This window comes from Euphorbia lathyris, chromosome 1 (assembly GCF_963576675.1).
Source record: "Euphorbia lathyris chromosome 1, ddEupLath1.1, whole genome shotgun sequence".
NCBI lineage: Eukaryota > Viridiplantae > Streptophyta > Magnoliopsida > Malpighiales > Euphorbiaceae > Euphorbia > Euphorbia lathyris.
In genome coordinates this window covers 36,308,535-36,330,290 of record NC_088910.1, presented here as the reverse complement: position 1 = coordinate 36,330,290, position 21,756 = coordinate 36,308,535, and the positions used below count along the sequence as shown (strand labels likewise).

Here is a 21,756-nt window from a genome sequence, read left to right as displayed (position 1 = left end):
GAATAAAATTTATTAGTATTAAAAACAAATAAAGAATATTTCTCTATGATATTTATTGAAATATAAAAATAAAATATTACATATATTTTAAATATTTTAATTTCCTCTATAAAAAATATTTAATTTAATGTTTATTATATTAGTAGTTTCAATTATATTATTCATAATAGTTAATTAAATAAATTTTTTTTTGAAACAAATTAAATAAATTTTAGTCTAATAATTTATTTATTTATTTATATGATTAAAATTTATTTTGATTTTGTCATTGGTATAATAATTTTTTATAGCGATATCTTGTTTGTAAACAAGTAAAAAATAACATTAAATATATTTTAAATATTTAATTTTATAATAAATAATATTATTTTGTTTTTGGGAGAATCATTTTTATTCTAAAATTTTGGAGGGAAATAAAAAAAATTGTTTTTTTTGCAATAACATCGGTTATTGCAAAAAGTTATAATGTTTCACAACAAAAGTGTTATTGCACAAAAAATAGTAATATTCTACAACAATATTATTGTAGCGAAGAATTATTATTTCATAATATTAAAATTTAATTATTTTCACAAAATAGTTTTTATTATTAATATTTATAATATATAAAAAATAATATGTTATTTACTTTGTAATTCATTTTAAATTATGAAATTTTTTAATTTTTTAAAAGAGATATATAAAATATATTTTAAATATTTATAAAATATAAATAAAACAAAATAGTATGTTATTGATAATAACCCAAATTATTCTTGAATAAGGAATAAGGGAAAATTAATAGAAATAATGGCAAACCATTATTCCTTCTAAAAGAGATATTTATGCATGATTAATGTGGAATTAATGAATGCAGTGGTGAATATGCAACTAATGAGGAAAAGGAAGTAGTTTCTAGCATTATGCCACACCACGTGGACCATGGCGAGATACGCCATAACGAGATACGCCCGATGAGAGCGAGTAGTGGAGACCCGCCATAGCTCTCAAGAAGAGCGTACATACGCCTTGACGGATCTAAGAATACCAAAATGCGCCTTTATTGCCATCCATGAATGGGAATAAATACAATTAAATGATAATTAATATCCATTAAAGGGGAATAAAGACTTGACTGTTCGAATACTCCAACTCTGAGGGTTTCAAGGATAAATGCTGTGATTAATGGAGAATTGATAGCAATTAAAGATAAGTAATGACATGACTGTTCATCTACATCTCCATAACATCCAAATATATCATACATGGGGAAAAAAGATAATTAGACAAAGAATGAAGGATCCTCCATCAATACTCTTATGGATAAGGATCCACCGACGGATCTATGGATTCCTCAACACGCCTCAAAGGGTCAAACGCCTTGGGAGACCCTCCATCAAACATCGATACACCCAAGGAACGGTCAAACCGATTCCCAATAAAGGCAACTAATAACTCATTAATGAGCTAACGGTCATACTTGAATAATATCAGTAACCGCCATTAATGAGGCATTAATGGAGACTTCCTAGTTACCAAGAGTTACAACTACATGAGTATAAATAGCTTGCATCTCAAGCTATTGAGGTACACTTACTGATTTTCTACTTTTGTGCTTACAGTTTATTCTCAGAAATATTACTGACTTTGGCATCGGAGTGTCCCCGGCCGATCCCAACGGCGCCTCACAGGGAAGTGCTCTGATCAAGGGTTTTTCCACAAGTTATCAGTTATATATTTTGTAATTCCATTTAAATTATAGTATTTTAAATATTTCATTTAATTTATTTTATATTATAAAAATTATATGTATTTATTTTATTTTTTAAATTAGTTAATGAAATAATTTTCTTTCGCAACAACGTTGTTTGTTGTCAAAATACTTTATTTTTACGCAACAACATGTAGTCGTTGTTGTAAATGCGTTCATTTACAGTAAAAACATATAATCGTTGCTCTAAATACTTTCATTTACAGCAACAACACTTTGACATTGCTATAAATGCTTTCATTTATAAAAAAAAACACATCGTCGTTGCTATAACTACTTTCATTTATAGCAACTATATGCAGTCGTTATTGTAAATATTTTCATTTATAGCAACAACATTCGGTCGTTACTATAAATATTTTCATTAATAGCAACAGACTATTGTTGCCAAATTTGTGACCTCTTTTTCTCAAATCTCACACGTCGTAATTTTTTGAAAGGTAGATGTAAGAAATTTATAGCAACAATTTATGGCAACGACACAAAAACATTCGTTGCTAATATTATTTTTTAGCAACAACATTTTCTGTTGTTGCCAAAACATGTTGCCAAAAAGCAATTTTTATGTTTGTTTTTAAGGGCCCAATTAGACTAAGTGAAATATACCTAATGATCTCATGGTTAACAATATTTCAATATAGGTATAAGCTATCACCCTAGTTTCAGGACGCGTAACCTTTTAACCTCATAATAATTATCTCAATAACACGGTATTGCTATCACCCCTAGTAATAGGGAATAGTACAAGCTCAAATAAGCAAAATAACACCATATCGCATCCATTCCGAGACAATTGCATGTGATCGCATTTATCGAACCTCCAAACCGTTGAACATACCATCCAAGCTAGTTATTTGCGTTTTATTCTAACACAAATATATTCCAACTCAAGCTCACTATTCATAAATATCTCATCTCTCCATAGATCAAAACTTATGAACTTTCAAACTATTATTTCCTGATTATATGATAATAATCTCGACTACATAACCATCTCTTTCATGTTATCCAAATATTTCACAACAAATGTTTCTACTCAACAACTCAAACCATTCAATTTAAATAATTATGATTCACAAATATAAATATTCATACATATGTATATACAAACAATTATGCTTACATCATTCCCATTAAGCTAATCAAAACTATTCAGGTTCTTGTCACCCGTCACTTGCTCTCCTATAAACATAAATTGCATTCTATAATTAATCAATCTATATGTTAAACCAAAAGTGCGTGTGCATTTTAAAACGACCATTCAAGTCTCTTAAAGATATTTTTTTTTTGAAGAACCCTCTTAAAGATATCTAAGAAGTTATATTTGAAGTTCTGGAACATTCAAAATAAATTTAGATTGATCGGACAAGTATGGAGTTTAAACGGAGAAAAATAGTAAAAACGAAAAACCAGGTTTCTATAAATACATCTGGTTACGACTCAATTTTGAAGCTATTAGAAATCAAATTTGGAATCATTTCACTCATAACATTTTTTAAAGACATGTCTTAAGTTCATTCTACAACTTAAATTGTTTTAATCAGAGTTCATATGAAATAGTTATGGCCAAAATACGAATGGTAGACAAATCTGCCAACAGTTACGAACATGAAAGAGGTATCGAATTCAGCCCCTTTTCAACTCCAATTGCCACCAAATTCGATTAAAGTGAAATCAAAACAAAGCTAATGGTATAAAACCTTACTAGGAACATAAATACTTGATTAAAATACGTTTTTACATCATCAAAACAACAATTTGAAAGTGAAATCATGAAATATCAAAACCCTAACTCATATGTTCTTCCATTGAAATCAAACAATCTTGAAACGAAATTGACATTTCCTGAAAGTTTTTAAATGAGGATTAAGAATACGATGTTCTTATTCTTCAAAGATCGTCGAACAAACTTCTACGATGATCAGAACAAAAAAGACGAGGAAAAGAGAAAACAAAATAAAAGATGAATAGTTTAACTCTAAAGAAAGACAAAATAAAATAAATTATTAAACCCTTATATATATATCTTCCAATGAAGGTATAAATACCAAAAGACCCTTAAAAGGATATAGGATTTTTTTAAAGAGAAATTACCAAAAACTTCTTATTTAAAACATTGCAATTAATTATATATACTATATATAAATTTATAAAATTGCAGGATGTTACATATTAGCTTAAGTTTGATGTTTAATTCTTGTAGCTTTTCTTTTTGTTAGAAGGGAGGGGAATAAAGTAGGTCATAGTTTAGCTTCTTGGACAAAAAAATCTAAATTATCCCCATTTGGGGCTTAGTTTGTAACCAATGACAAATACATAATTGGTACATTGGAGAAGGTAATTTTACATGTGTGTGCATAATTTTTTTTTGGGTAAATTCAAAAAAAAAACCCATGTGGTTTGATGTTGTTCCAAAAAAACCCTTGTGGTTTGGTTTTACAAAAAAAAAGGATCGTGGTTTCGCTGTTACCCGAAAAACGGAAATTGGCTTAACAGTGTTAAAGTTGCTGACGTGGCAAGGGGTAGAGTTGGAAAAATATATTTTTTTTTATTTATTTTTTCTTTTTCTTTTTCTTTTTCTTCTTCTTCTTCTTCCTCTCATCCTCTTCTTCTTCTTCTTCTTCTTCTTCTTCTTCTTCTTCTTCTTCTTCTTCTCTTTCTTCTTTTCTTCTTCTTTTTTTCTTCTTCTTCCTCTCTCTCTTCTCTTCTTCTTCTTTTTTTCTATCTTTTTTTTTCTTTTTTTTAATTTCCAGAATTCTGGAAATTAAAAAAAGAAAAAAAAGATAGAAAAAAAGAAGAAGAAGAGAAGAGAGAGGAAGAAGAAGAAAAAAGAAGAAGAAAAAAAGAAGAAGAAGAAGAAGAAGAAGAAGAAGAAGGAGGAGGAGGAGGAGGAGGAGGATTTCAGACGTTGAACGTCTGGATTTCAGACGTTCAATGTCTGAAATCCAGACGTTCAACGTCTGAATTTCAGACGTAACGTCTCGATTTCAGAAATTAAAAAAAAAATAGAAGAAGAAGAAGAAGAAGAAGAAGAAGAAGAAGAAGAAGAAGAAGAAGAAGAGAAGAGAGGAAGAAGGATAAGAAGAAGAAGAAGAAGAAGAAGAAGAGGAGGAGAGGAAGAAGGAGAAGAAGAAAAATAAAAATAAAAAAAATAAAAAAAAATATTTTTCCAACTCTGCCCCTTGCCACGTCAGCATTTTTAACGGTGTTAAGTCATTTTCCGTTTTTCGGGTAACGGCGAAACCACGGTCCTTTTTTTTTTGTAAAACCAAACCACAAGGGTTTTTTTGGAACAACATCAAACCACAGGGGTTTTTTTTTTGGAATTTACCCTTTTTTTTTGGAATTTACCCTTTTTTTTTGCTAAATTAAACCGCTTAATTTTTTTCTGCATATATACATGCTATCATCTGAGTGGTCTAGAACCAATTTTTACATACCACTGTAAAAATTCTCAAAATTAAGCTAGTTTTAAATTATAAAAGTAAAATTGAGTCGTTTTAAACAGTTTGAAAAAATTCATTGTAATCATATATTAAACAAGTTGAATTTTTTAATTAAATAAGTTAATTAACTACTTCAAATCTTAATTTATCGAATTCCAGAAAATCAAAACTATCCATAATAAGGAATTTGAAAGTTTGAAAAACGAAACTATTTATAATAAAGGTGGTTCTAGCGGGAAGGCATGAACTCTCCAATCTTGTTTTTGTCTTGATAACATTGGGATATTATCCAAAGGATCAAAGGAGATATTCGCCTAGAACGGCCACGTATTGATCGCCTGATACCGGAATGTTACGGCGTATCAAGCAAGGAGATCCGACAGGCGGATCACCAAGACCCCACCATAAGAGATCCGCGGGCGAACCTATGTGGCGAATCGCCATAACCTCACAATCCGCCAGCAGAACAGCTGGGCCAATCCCGCAATAAAGACCATTAATAAGCTATTAATAAGCTAACGGGCATACTTAAAGGAAACCAGTAACCGCCATTAATGAAGCATTAATGGAGACTTTCTAGTTACTAATGGTTACAACTTCACTACTATATATAGCTTGCATCTCAAGCTATCAAGGTACACATTCACACAATCCTAAAAACCCTACTTTGTCAATTCAGTTTACTTTTTCATACTTTACACTGACTTTGGCATCGGAGCTTCCCCCGTCGAACCCAACGACGCCCCCCACAGGGACGGAAGCTGATAAAAAATTCTCCACAAGTATCACAGTCCCATTTTGTTACAATGCTTTTTCTTAATGATAATATCCTCCATAAAAAAATTAATGTAATTAAAAATTAAAAATAAATATATTCAAATAAAAACAATGAACTCAATTCAACAAAGAAATAAAAAAAAATTATCAAAAAAAAAACAAAGAAATAAAAATAGTCGGAAATGAAATGATTATTTTGCCTACAATACAATTCTTAGTAGTAGTAATCCACACCCGAATCCATTTTAAAAAGTGGGCGACTATATACCGCACTAAAATTTCGGTTCACCGTCCTGTATTGACCCTTTTGCCCTTCTCATTATTTCAAACATAAGTTTTGAATATTCCAAATCCTCTCAACTTATTTTCCATTCTAAAAAAAACCGACCAAAAACGAGATGGCACAAAGAGGAGGCATCGGCAAAGGATACATGGGTATTACGGTAAGTATTTTCATAAAAAAATTTTCAAAATCATGAGTAATCGGGCTAAAATTCGGGATTAAAATCCCAGAATTTGACGTAGGCGGGCGACCCGCACCATCTCCACCTACGGTGGAACGCATGAACTATGCGTTCCACCGTAGGTGGAGATGGTGCGGGTCGAGCGATCCACCGTATGGTGGATCGCACGGCGCACGCGCTCCACCGTAAGGTGGAACGCGCGGCGCATGCGATCCACCATGCGGTGGATCGCTCGTCGTACGCGTTCCACCTAAAGTGGAACACGTACAACGCATGCGCTCCACCTTATGGTGGAGCGCATGCGCCACCCGTTTGGCCTAAGGGCCAAACGTTTGCGGCGCACTGGTCGGCCCTAAGGCCGACTGGTGCGCCGCACCCGTTTGGCCCTTAGGGCAGGTGGTGTAAACCACCCGCCCAGGCCAAAAAGGGGCAAATTTTGAATTTTTTTTTAAAAATTGTACGGACCGGGCGTAGGCAGACCCGAACATATATAAAAAAAAATTATGTTAAATTGAATATACTAAATAAATAATATTACAGGATCAGGAGGGAGCTGACCTTAGACGCACGTCTTCACGTCCTGTTACTGCATCTGCTCGGCGGGACCGGGCGGAGCAGCAGCGGTTCATGGCGGACGCCCGGAGGGCACATGCTGCACAGGCGGAGCGTGCTGAGGGACAGGATGAGGCGGCTGATATAGACATGGACGGGGATGCTTCTATGCATCGTCCTAGTGCTGATACTATCCCCATAGATCGTGGCATCGTGACGAGGGGTCGAGACGGACGATTTTCTTCTATCGCAGCATCTTCTTCTGGTAAGAGAAATTAAAAAATGTGTTTATTTGTATTTGTGTTAATCGTGATTATTGAAAAATATACCAAAAATTTAATGTAAACCGTTTGCTGTAATTTCAGGTAGCAGCAAGCGATCAAGGAGTGTAGAGGATGACTGGATTATGAAGGACCCCGTCCCCGGGGGTCCATTTGATGGTGCTGTGATCCCGAGCTTTTTGGGACATATTGCATGTGCTATATGGGCCGGTCAGGATAGGGGCGTCCTTAGGTGTCATACCAGATCAGGGTATTGCACGAAGCTGAGATTATGGTACAGTGGTTCTTCCAGGACGATTCAGTCGCGTATCGAGTCATCTGGCTTGTTCCATTTACCTGGTATTATGCACAGTCACATAGATGCTGCTCTGATCACGGCATTTGTAGAGCGGTGGCAGCCAGACACGTCATCATTTCACATGCCATTTGGCGAGATGACCATTTTGATGCATGATGTGTGGGAGATATTGCTCATCCCCGTAGATGGTGCCATGGTGACTGCCGATGCGACTCTTGATGAGCTTAAGGAGTGCGTGATGGATTTGTTTGGGATGACTCGGGTTCAGTTAGATGCCCGTCATTATGCTTCTGGTGGTATACGAGCCGCTTCCGTCATGGAGCACTGTGGAGGTGATCGGATTCCTGAGACCCAGGCTATAGCTTGGACGTGGCTGATGCTCGGTTCCACCTTATTCATAGACAAGAGTGGTGACCGCATCCGACCTTCTTGTCTGTTAGAGGTGCAGGACTCGGCGGCTGGAGCCTTTGGACTTTCTTGGGGATCAGCTGCACTAGCATATCTATACCGTCATCTTGGTATTGCTACCAAAGGAGATTGCGGGCAGATGACGGGTTGTATGACATTGCTCCAGTCCTGGATTTACGAGTATTTTCCTTGGTTCAGGCCACATCGAGAGGCAGTTACAGTTGACCCGGATCTTCATAGGGCTTCGTTGTGGCCATCTATATCGATGGAGAAGAGCGATGAGCGGCTGAGAGCATTTCGTGCCCGGCTTAATGTGTTGACAGCAGATGAGGTATACTTGCTATATAATTATAAATACTGTTCAATTAAAACAAATTTGTATTACTTGTATGTGTTAATGTAATTTTATACATCTGTAGGTCATGTGGATGCCGTATGGCCCTGATGCCATTACTGAGACCCCGAGGACTCTATATTCTGGATGGATACGGTATCGGGATGTGATCGAGCCGTACATGCCGGGGCGATGCCTTCGACAGCTTGGACATGTGCAGACCATTCCTAGACCGATATTGCAGCCTTCTAAGGCTGTTCGCCCGTGGACCAGTTTGAAGTATCGTGTGGAGGTGCTAGCTGTGATGGTGCAGGGTATTTGGGACTCTTTTCCCCAGTCGTCCGTCCTTATACTGTCTGTATTCACTCCAGCACATACTCCATCAGATTGTGAGGATCAGTACATGCATTGGTACACCCGTCATTCACACCCTCGTCTACTTCCGGAGATTGTTGCACCCGGACCGGCTGTTTATACTCGCTCGAACAATGAGATTGTAAGTTATTTTTGGTTTTTCTTGACTGGTCTAGTAATGTGAAATGATATTTACTGAAATGTGAAGTGATATTAACCTTGTTTTTTGTTCCTTACTTTTTACAGTGGGTTAGTCAATTATCTGGCTGGGGTGAAACTGTGTTGGATCACATGAGTCATCTGGACGAGGATGCTGCGATTGTATATAGGCAGTCGTTAGAGCAGATTATGGGTGCTTGGCATTTGGCCAAGTGAGTTATGACTGTATTTTGAAGTATTTTAGTACTATTTTGACTGAATTTGGTGGATTGATATTTTAGTACTATTATGACAGAATTTGGTTTTTTTTTGTGGTACGTTTTGTTATTATTGCAAATTTAAGAATACATTAGAACGACATAAACGGCATAAACTGTAAAAATACATTACAACGACATAAACTGAAAAAATACATTACAACGACATAAACCGGAAAAAAAAGACATTAGTCACTATCTTCTTCGTACACCTGAATGTTTGGTGAAGATGTCGCTGGTACACCTGACTGTATTGCAAGGTATATCTCTTTCTCCTCTGCAATATTCGTCTCATATTCCACAGGAAAAATGTTCCATGGAGCATTTCCTCTATTTCTTGGCCAAGCTCGTCCTGGCAGGTAATCGTTCTTTGAAGCGCTGATACTCTGTAGTACTTGAACCTCTAATTTATAGCGATCCCAATTTTTCACGATCGAGTAAGGATAAGTTCGATGAACCTCATGAGAAATTTCAGACTCTGTCCATCTTAAAAAGATGATGGAGTTGAAATTTTTTTTAGGGATAATTCCCCTCTGATTATCACGCAGTAGTCTGGCGAACATAGCTTTCCAGTCATCAATAGGCATAAACCACTTCAGAAATGTTTGAATATAACTAGGAATATTTCCTTCATTCAAATTGTTCAACCATTCCTCTAGAGCAAATTCAAAAGGCATGTAATACATATAACATAAGAACCACAACATGTGTAGTGAGTATATTGGAAACTCACCAGCAGACGGAAGCTTGAAGCAAAACATAAATGGAGTTTCAGGATGGAACATTGTTGGACTCACAAATGTCTCTCCATATACACGGATTGCGTAGTATTGGTAATCAAGCATCTTCGTCGTGCAATCAGACTTATTCAAAGTTGATACTATGCTTTTCTCGGGAGGAAAATTAGGGAACTCGTTGGTAAAATCAGATGAAGCCATTTATGTTTGAGAGTTTTCGTTGATTGGAATTTAAAGAGTAAATGTGGATAACTGAAGTAGCAAGAATGTTTAATTTTATAGATGGAGAATATAGCCGTTGGAATATAGACGTTGGAATATAGACGTTGGAATATAGCCGTTGGAATACCACATGTTCGAATATAGACGTTGGAATATAGACGTTGGAATATAGACGCTGATATATGTAACATTACAGAACCACACATAATTGATCAGAATTCACCTGTAACATTACAGAACCACACATAATTGATCAGAATTCACCTGTAACATTACAGAACCACACATAATTCATCAGAATTCACCTGTAACATTACAGAACCACACATAATTCATCAGAATTCACCTGTAACATTACAAAACCACACATAATTGATCAGAATTCACCTGTAACATTACAGAACCACACATAATTCATCAAAATTCACCTGTAACATTACAGAACCACACATAATTCATCAGAATTCACCTGTAACATTACAGAACCACACATAATTGATCAGAATTCACCTGTAACATTACAGAACCACACATAATTCATCAGAATTCACCTATAACATTACAGAATATCAACCACTAATATCCCCTAAGTTGGGCCAATCTGGTCCACTGTGTCACCCTATCCTGATAGAAGCGCTCCCATCCTACAACGCTTTGGCCTCGGTGCACAAACCACCAGTGTACTATAGGGGGCACCGGAAAGTTAGGCGATAAATTTAAACGTATGTAGTGCTGGCAGTGATTCCCTAAATGAGCTATACAAATCTCACGTGATGGTCTTGTAGCAGTCGATGCGGCATACAATGGTAAGATAGTACCACACAACGCTAATGTGTCCCCACCTGAGAAGCCAAATAACATGATAGCAGAATTGTACATGGTAGCAACCGGCCACAAGTCATCCCAAACGATCATCCAATAATCCGGCGTACAACCTGCACCGTCCCAACTTACTCTACGAAGAGCTGCATCAACAGTATCAACAAACACTCTTTGATACAAACAACGGTTAGCAATTACTTCATTTCGAATGTGATGCCTAACTGTCTGCCACGCTTCTTCGTCACAAAAAATGTAAGTTGCTACCGTACGGAAACCACAATTTCCATCACCTACAACGTCGTAGTATGATTCGACGTATGGTTTAATTATGCCAACTATTTTATCGGAATGTACGAATTCAGAACCATGATACGTTTTTCCATCTGCATTCATGTATATTAGTGTAAAACAACTCTATATTGCAAAACAGTTATAAAAAAAAGTTAGGTTTATCAGATATAATTTACCTGATGAGGCAGCATTATGTACCGAGGATGACGAGCTAATTCTGCCACTTCTACCACGACTCCTAGATGAACTAGTAGAACGAGCCCGTCCACGACGAGTTTCATTATATTCCCAAGAACTCGGCATACGTTTTGTGGATTTGCTCAATACACAACCGCAACGCACGTACACTTCATGGCACAACCCTCTCATACGCTCTAACTCTTGATTCAACAACTGCAGACAATAATGAGAGACTTTGAATACAAGTTGGCTTAATGGGCGTCCGGTGAAAGTGACTACTTGACGAAGCCGGGACTGTTCAAGCATGTACCTGATACGAAGATAAAATTATTATTAGTTAGTGAAATGATACAACCCTAAATGCAAATTCCAAAATCGCAGTAGAAAAAATTGCAAATACCTTATATTGGTTGCTTGTGATTCAATCTGCTTGTGAACCTTCTGCCATACCGTGTCAAGGGACCCAGTTGCCGTATTGAGCCATTGCTTTTGACTAGCATGTTCGCTCTCCACTCGACAAGTAGTTGTGTTACCAAAATGTAGAAACTCCTTTGTCCAAGCAACAACAAACTTCTCCTTATGCACCAACCATGTCTCCTCAACATACGAGATAACTCCTTTGAACCTGCTCATCTTTTCCTTCATCATCATAAGATTGGTCTCGTACTCCTCAATGGTTAATGATTCTAATATTGTTCTCCATTTGCCATTATTGAATTTAGAGGCAAGGCCTTTATCTCCAATGATTCTATACACACGATCTTCCACATCCTTATTTATATGCCAAGTGCATAGCAAGTGCGCTGCTTGTGGAAAAACTTCTTGTATCGGCTTTAATAACCCAAGCTCTCTGTCACTAACAACAACGGTCGGGTTCAGATCATCCCCAAGCAAAATCTTCAGCCTTTGCAAAATCCAACGATAGCTCCTTTCGGTCTCGTCTTTAACAATAGCATACGCTATCTTGAAATTATTATTGCATGGCGTCATCCCAATAATCTCAACAAACGGCATTTTGTACTTGTTTGTTTTGTACGTTGAATCAATGCCGATGTACCAGTGGTAAGTCCTAAACATATCAACTGACTCTGGATGTGCCATGAACACATGTGTTATCACACCTGAATCAGTCTGTGTGTAATGGACATATTTGTTCTCCACAGCAATATGATAGAATTGACTAGCCAGGTCTCTACCTTCAAACGCGTCCCTCCTCATTTTGTCCCTGTAATTATATATGTGTTTAATTACTGAGTTGTCCTCTGGGTATTTTTCTTTAACTGCTGCTAAAATAGCGCAAGGCTTTGCTTGAGCTGAAGACATATCACGCACAATTTGTTTAGATGCGATACTGAGTCCGCTCATTTACCGACTTCCCTCTGGATACATACGCATTGTATGGTTATGCATTCCAGTTAACCCAGCCTTAGCCTTTATCCCCCATCCCGAAAGGTCTGCATGTTGATAGGCTTTAATCTGAAAATTACAGCGGCACGCTTTAGTTTTACTTTTCCTAATTGCAGGATCTTCATCATTTTTCACAACACCTCTATATCGTTCACCCTGTGAACAGCGCAACAACTTTTGTTTTCCCCCATTTTTGTGCGAAGATATTACAAGCTCAAACCCATTCTGAATAGCTATTTTTTTGCCCAATCAATAACATCCTGACTGGAGGGGAAAACGGTATCCGTTATGAAACGCGAACTATAATCAATGTTATCGGGGTTCCAATCTTCTATCGGTACCTGAATATACGAAAAATTGACATTAAAATTAAAAAAAATACTTCGGGGCTATTTCTCCCGTTCAAAATTAATTCGGGGCAATTTCTGCCCATATTGGCCTGAACGGGCAGGCTACCCGTTTCACCATAGGTGGAAACGGGCAGCGCGTACTGCCCGTTCCAAAGGTGGAACGGGTGGCGCGTACCACCCGTTCCATGGGTGGAGCGGGTGGCGATTACCATCCGTTCCTTAGGCCGAACGGGTAGTTCATCCGTTCGGCCTAAGGAATGGGTGGTAATCGCCACCCGCCCAGGCAAAAACCAAATAAAAAAAAATAAAAAAATGCTAAATAACGTTTTTAATTCTCGTAATATTACCTCGTATTCGAACTCATTGTGTTCGGGAATGTTTTGATCCATTTTTTTCAAATCCGGGATTTGTGCTCGGGAGAGAAAACTAGAGAGAGTTTTGAAGGTTTTAGGAGAAAAAAAGTGGCAAGGATATAATGGTCAAAACAGTGCGGTGAACCGGAAATTAGGGGTGGTATTTAGCAATATCTTTTAAAACATGACCGAATTAGATTCTTAAATAAAATAAAATATGCCCATCAAACCACACGCCCCTAATCACCGTAACCATCATATCCACTGCCACAAAGCCACGTGCACCTTAACCATGGTTAAATTAATTCTCCTTGCATTCCTTTTTCTTTTGCACTACAAAAGCCCTAATTCCCCTCTTTCTCCTCTCTCCCTCTAAAAACGCACGCGTTTCGGTGTTGATTGTCTTCTCTCTCTCTAATCGGAGTAGTAATAGTTCACTCCCACCAATCCATTTCAGAGGTGAAGAGAACTCTCTTCGTCTTCTTCTTCATCTTCTGCAACTTATATGCATACATGTACACGTATACTGCAACAGTTTTCTGTAAAGGAGTGCATTGCAATTTTTTGATATTTGAATGCATTTTGATCCAAGTTATTTTTTCAGGGATTCTTATGTTTTGTCATTTCTGGCTTTTCCGATCCTTCTGCCATTTTTGTCTCTTAACCTTGTTTCTTTCCCTCCCTGTGTTTGTCTCTTGTGTGCTGGACCTCTGATACTGTACTCTTTGCTTTGTCTTCTCTGTTCTCGCGCAGTAAATTCTGATGCTGCATTTCCTGCCGGTTGCTTTTCGTTTATTATTATATATAAATCAATTTTTCCTACCTTCAGGATTTTCCCGTAACATACACAATCCCTTTTCGATCACAGCAATACACACCTTTCACTTCCTCCAACAACTTCCTCTTTTAAACCTCATCGCTTCGTTCAGAGAGTGAGGGCCTCTTTATTATTATTATATTTTTGAAAATTTTCAATACGATGAAAATATTGATATCGAAACTTTAGTTGAATGGTAACTGTTCATTTTGTGTTGATTTCCCTGTTTTTGCCTTTTTTATGTTAACCAAGGTTGCTTTAAGCTTGTAAAATCGCCGGCGTTTTTTGATCATTTTAAGCTAAAGTTGAGCTCGTGAGTCCTAGAGTCGTATAGCTATATTTGAAGTCAAATCTGAGCCACTTGATGTTCTTATCTGACGGTTGTTTATTTTGAGTTTTTCCCTCTTTTATGAATAGATGATGTGATTTGATAAACACGTATATTTATATGTAATACGCGTTCTTTGATGCAGATTTCAATATCTGAGAGAGAGAAGGACCCTCATCGTTTCCAGTGAAACATCTAATCCTTGGCGGTTTAGTGCGCCGAGTCTGACTCGTTGCTTTCACTGAGTTCCCGATCCGCATTAAGTATCTCCTTGACTTTTTTCTTCCTTTCGTCTCTTTTTGGGAGAATCAAAAAGGTTCTTGCCCTCCTCTATATCCCCACACTGAAAAGTAGAGATTCAATTTCTACGATGAGAGACTTTTCGAAGCTTAAACTTGGTGTCGTTTTGGTTTTATTCTTCATCATGTTGCTGATATGCATGCTTCCATATTGGACAGGTGAGCTTATCTTTTCTTAAATAATCATATTCCCTCCCTTGGATCTAGACATTCTTTCATTTGTTTATTATCGGTGCTATCATTTCCTTGGTCGGTTTCGCAATTTGTTTAATCGATAGCGGCCTGTCTTTCAGTGACATGGGGGGATCTCCATGTTTGCTTACCTTATTCCTTTTGTACGCTTTATGTCTTTGTCGCGTTTATTGAGTATTTATAATCTCTAGCAAAATAATAATAATATAATCATTGTCATCTGTTCACTCAAGTGAATTGAAATTTCTGGTTTTTCAGACCTGTGTAACGGTGAAGGTGGATGTATGGCAATATTCAACAAGAGGAATGATACGCTATCTGCTGTTCACCGGAAGTTGCTTAGGCACTGTAAGATTTCCGATTTCTTATACCTCTTCTGTTTCGTTTTTTGCAATGGATGCAAACAAAAGGATATCGTTGTGTTTCGTGGTGTGTATTCTGGCAATTTTTCGTTTCTGTGTAAGGTGGTGTCGAAACAAGCGGTTAATTTCTTCGTTAAGTATTTGTTTGTTAGTTTTTGGTAGCTGCGTCCATGGCCCATGGCGATGCTCAGATGTGTGTAGTACTGTGTACGATATGTGTGACAGAGAGGTGCACGTCCTTTTTTTTTTCTCGTTATGCTTAATGCTAACGTGCACCGGTGGCTATTATGGCCCATCAGCATCTGATCCTAACACACTAGTTTATTCATGGGGGATTCATCTGCCATCAGGTTTCAGGCACCTTTTTCTAACACCTGAACCTGCAACCCTGTCTTAGCTTATGAGTCATGACCGGTGGTGCAGGTTAGCAACTTTCACGGTTCTGCTACCTGTTTATTTTCTAATGGGAATTGCCCTGGGTAAATGTCTATTTTTAATTTTTTGATGCATAATTGGCTGATTTTTTTAATTAGCCCTAATTCGATCGAATTTAATTTAGGGAAAGGAAATCCAAAAGCAAAAAGGCACATACATGGAAAAGAGAAAAGTTTTTTCTTTTTAATGAAAAAGGAATGATGTGGCCCCTCTGGGGCATGGCTTCCTTGCATTTAGAGTTGAATTTGTCTGTTTGTTTTCCTGTGATGCACCTCCAAAAAAGTGTATTTTGTCTGGGGATGCTTTTTTATTGGTTGTAATTTGTAAATGCTGAATGAATTGAATTGCCAAGTGTGCTATAACCTGTCCTTTTATAAAAGCATAGGCTATCACTATCAGGAATTTAATAGAAAGCTAATTTTATTGTCTTTTATGTATCTGCTTTACACAGCATTATTGGCAATTGAGAAACCTAACAGAGTATGGGGAGAGATGTGTACATCGGGTGATATATCGATAAACCAAGGACGCAGTGCACCACTTCCAAGTGGCGTTCCTGCATTCACAGTTGAGATAATGAATGCTTGTGTTACCGGCTGTAATATATCAAGAATTCATCTTAATTGTGGCCGGTTCAGTTCGGTCCGGTTTATCAACCCCAAGATCTTCAAGCGCCTTCGCTACAATGATTGCCTTGTTAATGATGGTAAACCCTTGCTCAATGGTGGCACTCTCACCTTCGATTATGCCAATACTTTCCCATATCCTCTTTCAGTCTCGTCAATTGTGTGTTCTTGAAATTACTTTCACGGTTCATCAAGTTACATAGCAGCATCTATATACAGATTCCACACTTACATGCCAGTCTTATTACTAAACCATGTTGAAGTGGTTCAGTTCAGGCAGAGAGGAGTTAAGTAAGCATAGAGAACTTGAAATTGTTGTTTTTTGCTCTCCTTTACTTTGGAGGGGCCATTCACCTGTACATATACATAGAGTATAGCTAAGCCTAATACGCTTGGGAGATGAGTTTTGGTTTTGTTGGTTGGGTTAGTGAGTATTTTTGAAGGGAGAACGATATACTTTTTGATGGACTTTCATCCATAAATCTCATTTTATATGATCATATTAGTATGAAAGAATCCTACATTCACTTTTAATGCTTTTTAATTTATATCCTAATTATAGATGTTGAATTAATTTTAATGATTTTTGAATAGTTTGGTTTGAAATTCTAAGCATATATAGGCACTCAGAATCTGTTTTTGGAATGTAAAAGAAAAGGAATGAATTTAATAACATCCATTATTTTGAGCCTTTTTATGCTTCCCCTTTTTTTTAATTTGTTGAATGAAAGCTATTTTCTGCTTATGTACCAGCTTTAAACTCATGCATGTGTTCAAAAAGGGTTATTGTTGGCTGAGAAACTCTCAAAACGAAGAACCTAGTGCAGGGTCTGCAATCAAATTCTTACAAGAAATGAATTCAATTAGAATTACCCTCGTGATTTAGAATTTCTTCAAATGGTATATTGAAAATATATGCTCCAAAGAAAATGATTGAATTCTTTTGTTTAATTCTTTCAAAATAATGATTTTGTTGAGAAATAGAATCAAATTCCTCCAAAATAATCAAATAAATTTCAAACAAGGTTAAGGGTGAAAACAGTTAGATGTAAGCTGAACCAAATTGGTTTATGTATAAACCGAACAATTTTTCTCTTGAAATATATATTTTTAATATGATAACGAAAAAACAAAACATATTCATCCACATTTCATCAATCATGTATGTGTTTTTTTTTTCCAAAAGTAACAGATAAGAAAATAAGATATAGCAAACTATGTTGTAATAATGTAATTAGAAAATAAAAATAAAAATTTTATTAAACATTTTTTATTTTCGGTTTAGAATTAAGTAGTTTCAAAAAATGGAAACAAACGGACACTTAAACATCCAAAAATATTATTAAAAAAATATCCAAAAGTATTATTTTGGTTACGTGGAAATTAAAATATTTTAGGTTGGATAAGTTTTTTTGAAAGTAAAATATATTCTAGGTCGGATAAGTTATAGCATCTCCAATGCATTACACATTATATCATCATTTTGGAACTCATTTAATAAACTTAATTTTATTATAGGTATAATACATTGTCAGTCTTTCGAAGTTGTCCAAAAACTGCAACCGACTTTTCGAACTTCAAAACGTTATAACTAACCCTTTCAACTTGCTTATTTAGAACAAATAAACTCTCACATGCCACATGACATCTTGTAATTGGAACTTCAAAAAGTTACAACTAACCTCGAATGTCATTCACGCGCTGCCACATGGTATTTGAAGGGTTATTTGTTCCAAATAAACAAGTTAATGGAGTTGGTTGTGACGTTTTGAAGTTCAGGGGCCAGTTGCAGTTTTTGGACAACTTCGAAAAGCTGAGGATGTATAGGGCCTTTATTATACTATCACTCTCCAATGGTTAAACTTTACCGTCACTCATATGAGAGTCACTATCAAACCACATTTTTTAATAATATATATTTTATTAAAAAGTTGTTGTATGGAGTATTATAGGTAAGCTTACATTAAAAAAAATAATTAATAGGCTTCATATGACAACTTTAGATGGATATCAAAAACTTGATGTTTTTTTAAAAAAAAAAAATTACGCACAATCCGCTTACATTATTAAAGAAGAAAGAAAAATCTACATCCCATCCGAATTTGATTCGAACCCATGACCTCCCTAGTCATAGGTAAGCTCTCAACCACTAGGCTAAGAGTTTCACCACAAAAAAAACTTGATGTTGCTTAACCACTTGATATACATCATAATGGAAAACTACGATGGAGTGGGATATAATGAGTTATTCATTATACCTTATTGGAGATGGTCTTACGGAGCGTTTTGTATTTTATTAGGATAAAGATAAGGATAAAGGTTGAGATAAGTATAAATGGTTGGGATAAAGATAAAAATATGATAGCCGAGAATTAATATTCAATGTATGGTATGTGAGATAGGGATATGGATATAATAATACATTTTAATATTTTAACATTATTTAAAATACATAACATTAATTTGAGGGATAAGATAGACTTTTCCATCCTATGAAAATCGCAGAGCTTATCCCACCTCCTTATACCACCCCCCTCTTGGGTATATGATTTGAGGGATAAGACTCATATCCCCCTCTTATCTCCCTTACTTATCTCTAAAACAAACATAAGATTAATCATTTCAGTTTTTTCATTACAAATGTGTATATTATACTTGTTTTTACCTCTTAATTCTCATGATTTAATTGGATAATTAAGCTATTAATGGGAATTTTAAGTGATTTTTCTATAGATTGGAGAAAGAGGACCTTGGTAGATCAATTGTGCTTAATTGGAGTGAAATTGGTATTTTGGAAGAGCAAAAAGACCAAAATGGAGAACCAAGGATCAAAGAGGAGTTTGGAGAAATCATATTCTGCTCAGACTTGGACTGACAGTCCAACTTATCCGGACTAGCAGTCCAGACCGCAAATTCCAGCAATCCAGAATTCCTAAAAAGAACTTCCCGAGCTGGACGGCAGTCCAACTGACCTGGACTGGCAGTCCAGTCCGCAGATTTCAGCAGCTATAAAATGCACATTTTCTCACTTTGCAAAGGGGCAGAAAGTGGGCAGCCGTCATTGACTCCCAACAAGGAACTCTAGACTGCTCTTTAAAGGTTCACTGCCTGTTCGGTTGAAGAAATCACGTTGTGCGCAAGAGGAAAGGAGTGCTCAAAGGTGAAGAACAACCAGGAAGAATGAGTGAGAATAACTGGTTGGGTGAAGCATGAACCCAACATATCAATTATTGGTCTTTCCTGAATTCTAAAGATAACTTTCCTGAAGAAGAAATTTAATGTGCTGCAGAACAGCCATGGCCTGGAGGAAATCATGAAGTATGGGCTGCCTGCCTGTGTTACAAACTGTTCTATAATCTGGCAGAACAGTTTGTCAGGCCCATATCTCTTATTTTTTTTAATCATTTATGAACAATTATTTTGCTGAACCTTAGGCTATTTAAAGAGCCTTAGTTTTATGTTTTGAGCATTCAGATTTTAGATCTGAATCATTAGGGTGTAATTTTGTTTCTTGTTCTTTTAATGCATTGTTTTTTCTTCTTTATTATTCTTGTCTTGCCTCATTCAATTATGAGTGAGTAAATCTATCAACATGTATGCAGCTGAGTAGAAACAGGTAAAGGGCATGTTAACTTCCTTCTAAAGTCATTAAGTATAATTAGCTTGTCTGTTCAATGAGTAATTAACGTTAAATAGGAGTAGCTAACATGTTTCTAAGCAGAGCAATCACGAGGAGACTCTCTTTGCAAAGCTGAACTTTCATTGAGCACATTTAATTATGAAACGGAGACGTAATTAATTAAATGTTAAGGGTTTTAATTGTTAAAATTAAATGCTTTCCTGTTCTTAAAGCTTAAAAATATATTAATCTCAATGAGACTTATTTTGATTGTTTTTCAAGAACGTTGGGAGCAAGGGAGACCTGACTCAACCGATTTTCGTGAAAGATACCTTAAGCCAAAGCTGTTTCTACTTAATGAACAAGGAGCGAAGTGCCTGTTCACTATCATTTCTGTGCATGCTGTCTGCCTGTTCTCCCCAAATCTGTAATTAAACTTCTTTTTAACTTCCTTTATATTTTATTTTATCAAATCAACACCAACTCAATTTAAGTGATCGGTTACTCTTTAAACTTGACTGTTCTCATCCTTTTAAGTAATTATATTCAACTGTTCTATCCCTGTGGATACGATAATTTACTTACACTTTATTATTTGTACCTAGTGCACTTGCTAGTATTCACATTTCTAGGACAACACAATGCTTGTTACTAGTGTATGTCGGTTTCCTATCATTAGTGTATACCGTTTTTCAAATATGCGTATTTTCTCTGAACCGATTTGTATTTTGTTTATTAGACTGTAGAATGCATTATAGTTGCCATGAATGCCAAAAGTAAAATTCTTCTGATGCTTATTGGGCTCCTTAAAGCAATATTGTAATTGTATTTGCCGAATGCATAATATGCTTTGTTTGAATGTTTGCTGCAAGCTTTATTATCTACAAACTTTATTATCACTGATAGCAGAGAACAAATTGATACTACACTTGTTACTATGCATATTCTGTTGTTTAATCATATTAACATGACAATTTTTGAACGAAGTTGGGGTCAAAGCAATTGGGATTTTTAGTAGTTGGATAACTAATCTATGTTGTCGACTCTCTGAAGTTCACCTTATCTGTCTGTTGCTTTTCGTTTATTCTCCATTATTACTCTCAGATTATGATCTCCTTCCAATATTTGCTGCTGTCTGTCCCTCCCCTCTCTGCTCTCTACCCCCATCAACTCACTTGCATATGGACTAGGAAATTCGATTAGAATTTGGCTAGTGTTTTTGCTCTCTCTTTATATCTCTCGAATGGGCAAATCTTCTATAGATGAGACAATTTTGTTCAATTCTTAAACCATTCTCGTTGTTCAATTCTTAAACCATTCTCAATTATTGAGAATGATTGCAAGGTCATTGACTTTCTTCCTTGACACTTCGTTTGGGAGGAAGTTTGAGAGTGTTAATAAATTAAGAGTTAGTGGTAACCCTATATTTCGGAAGATGGATTTGGATAGGTATGAATTAATAAGATTTTATGAAAGGTTAAATTTTGTTCTAAATCTTAACACTCCAAATTGGAGTGCTAAGGAGGATCAAACAATTACCCGTCAAAACCTTCCCATTCCTTCCCTTTTAATGACCTTTGTACCCCATCCAAACAAAGAGTGAATGTTGAATATTGGACCATTCACTTTTATTTCT

The 21,756-nt window shown here is 36.1% G+C and overlaps 1 protein-coding gene across 1 annotated transcript; it reads left to right on the top strand.

The window, feature by feature from the left end:
• Positions 1 to 13,814: 13,814 nt before the first annotated feature.
• Positions 13,815 to 17,161, top strand: LOC136230195 (TPD1 protein homolog 1-like). The gene is made up of 4 exons (XM_066019217.1): positions 13,815 to 13,901; positions 14,733 to 15,045; positions 15,337 to 15,426; positions 16,327 to 17,161. The coding sequence occupies exons 2-4, from the start codon at positions 14,958 to 14,960 to the stop codon at positions 16,671 to 16,673; spliced, it is 525 nt and encodes a 174-aa protein (XP_065875289.1). The 5' UTR covers positions 13,815 to 13,901; positions 14,733 to 14,957; the 3' UTR covers positions 16,674 to 17,161.
• The last annotated feature ends 4,595 nt before the right edge of the window (positions 17,162 to 21,756 follow it).

Bases quoted from the DNA above. Each gene is read 5' to 3' on its own strand.
- LOC136230195 (XM_066019217.1), top strand. From the start codon at position 14,958: ATGAGAGACTTTTCGAAGCTTAAACTTGGTGTCGTTTTGGTTTTATTC. The intron at 15,046-15,336 runs GTGAGCTTATCT...CTGGTTTTTCAG, and splicing joins CATGCTTCCATATTGGACAG to ACCTGTGTAACGGTGAAGGT. The intron at 15,427-16,326 runs GTAAGATTTCCG...TGCTTTACACAG, and splicing joins CCGGAAGTTGCTTAGGCACT to CATTATTGGCAATTGAGAAA.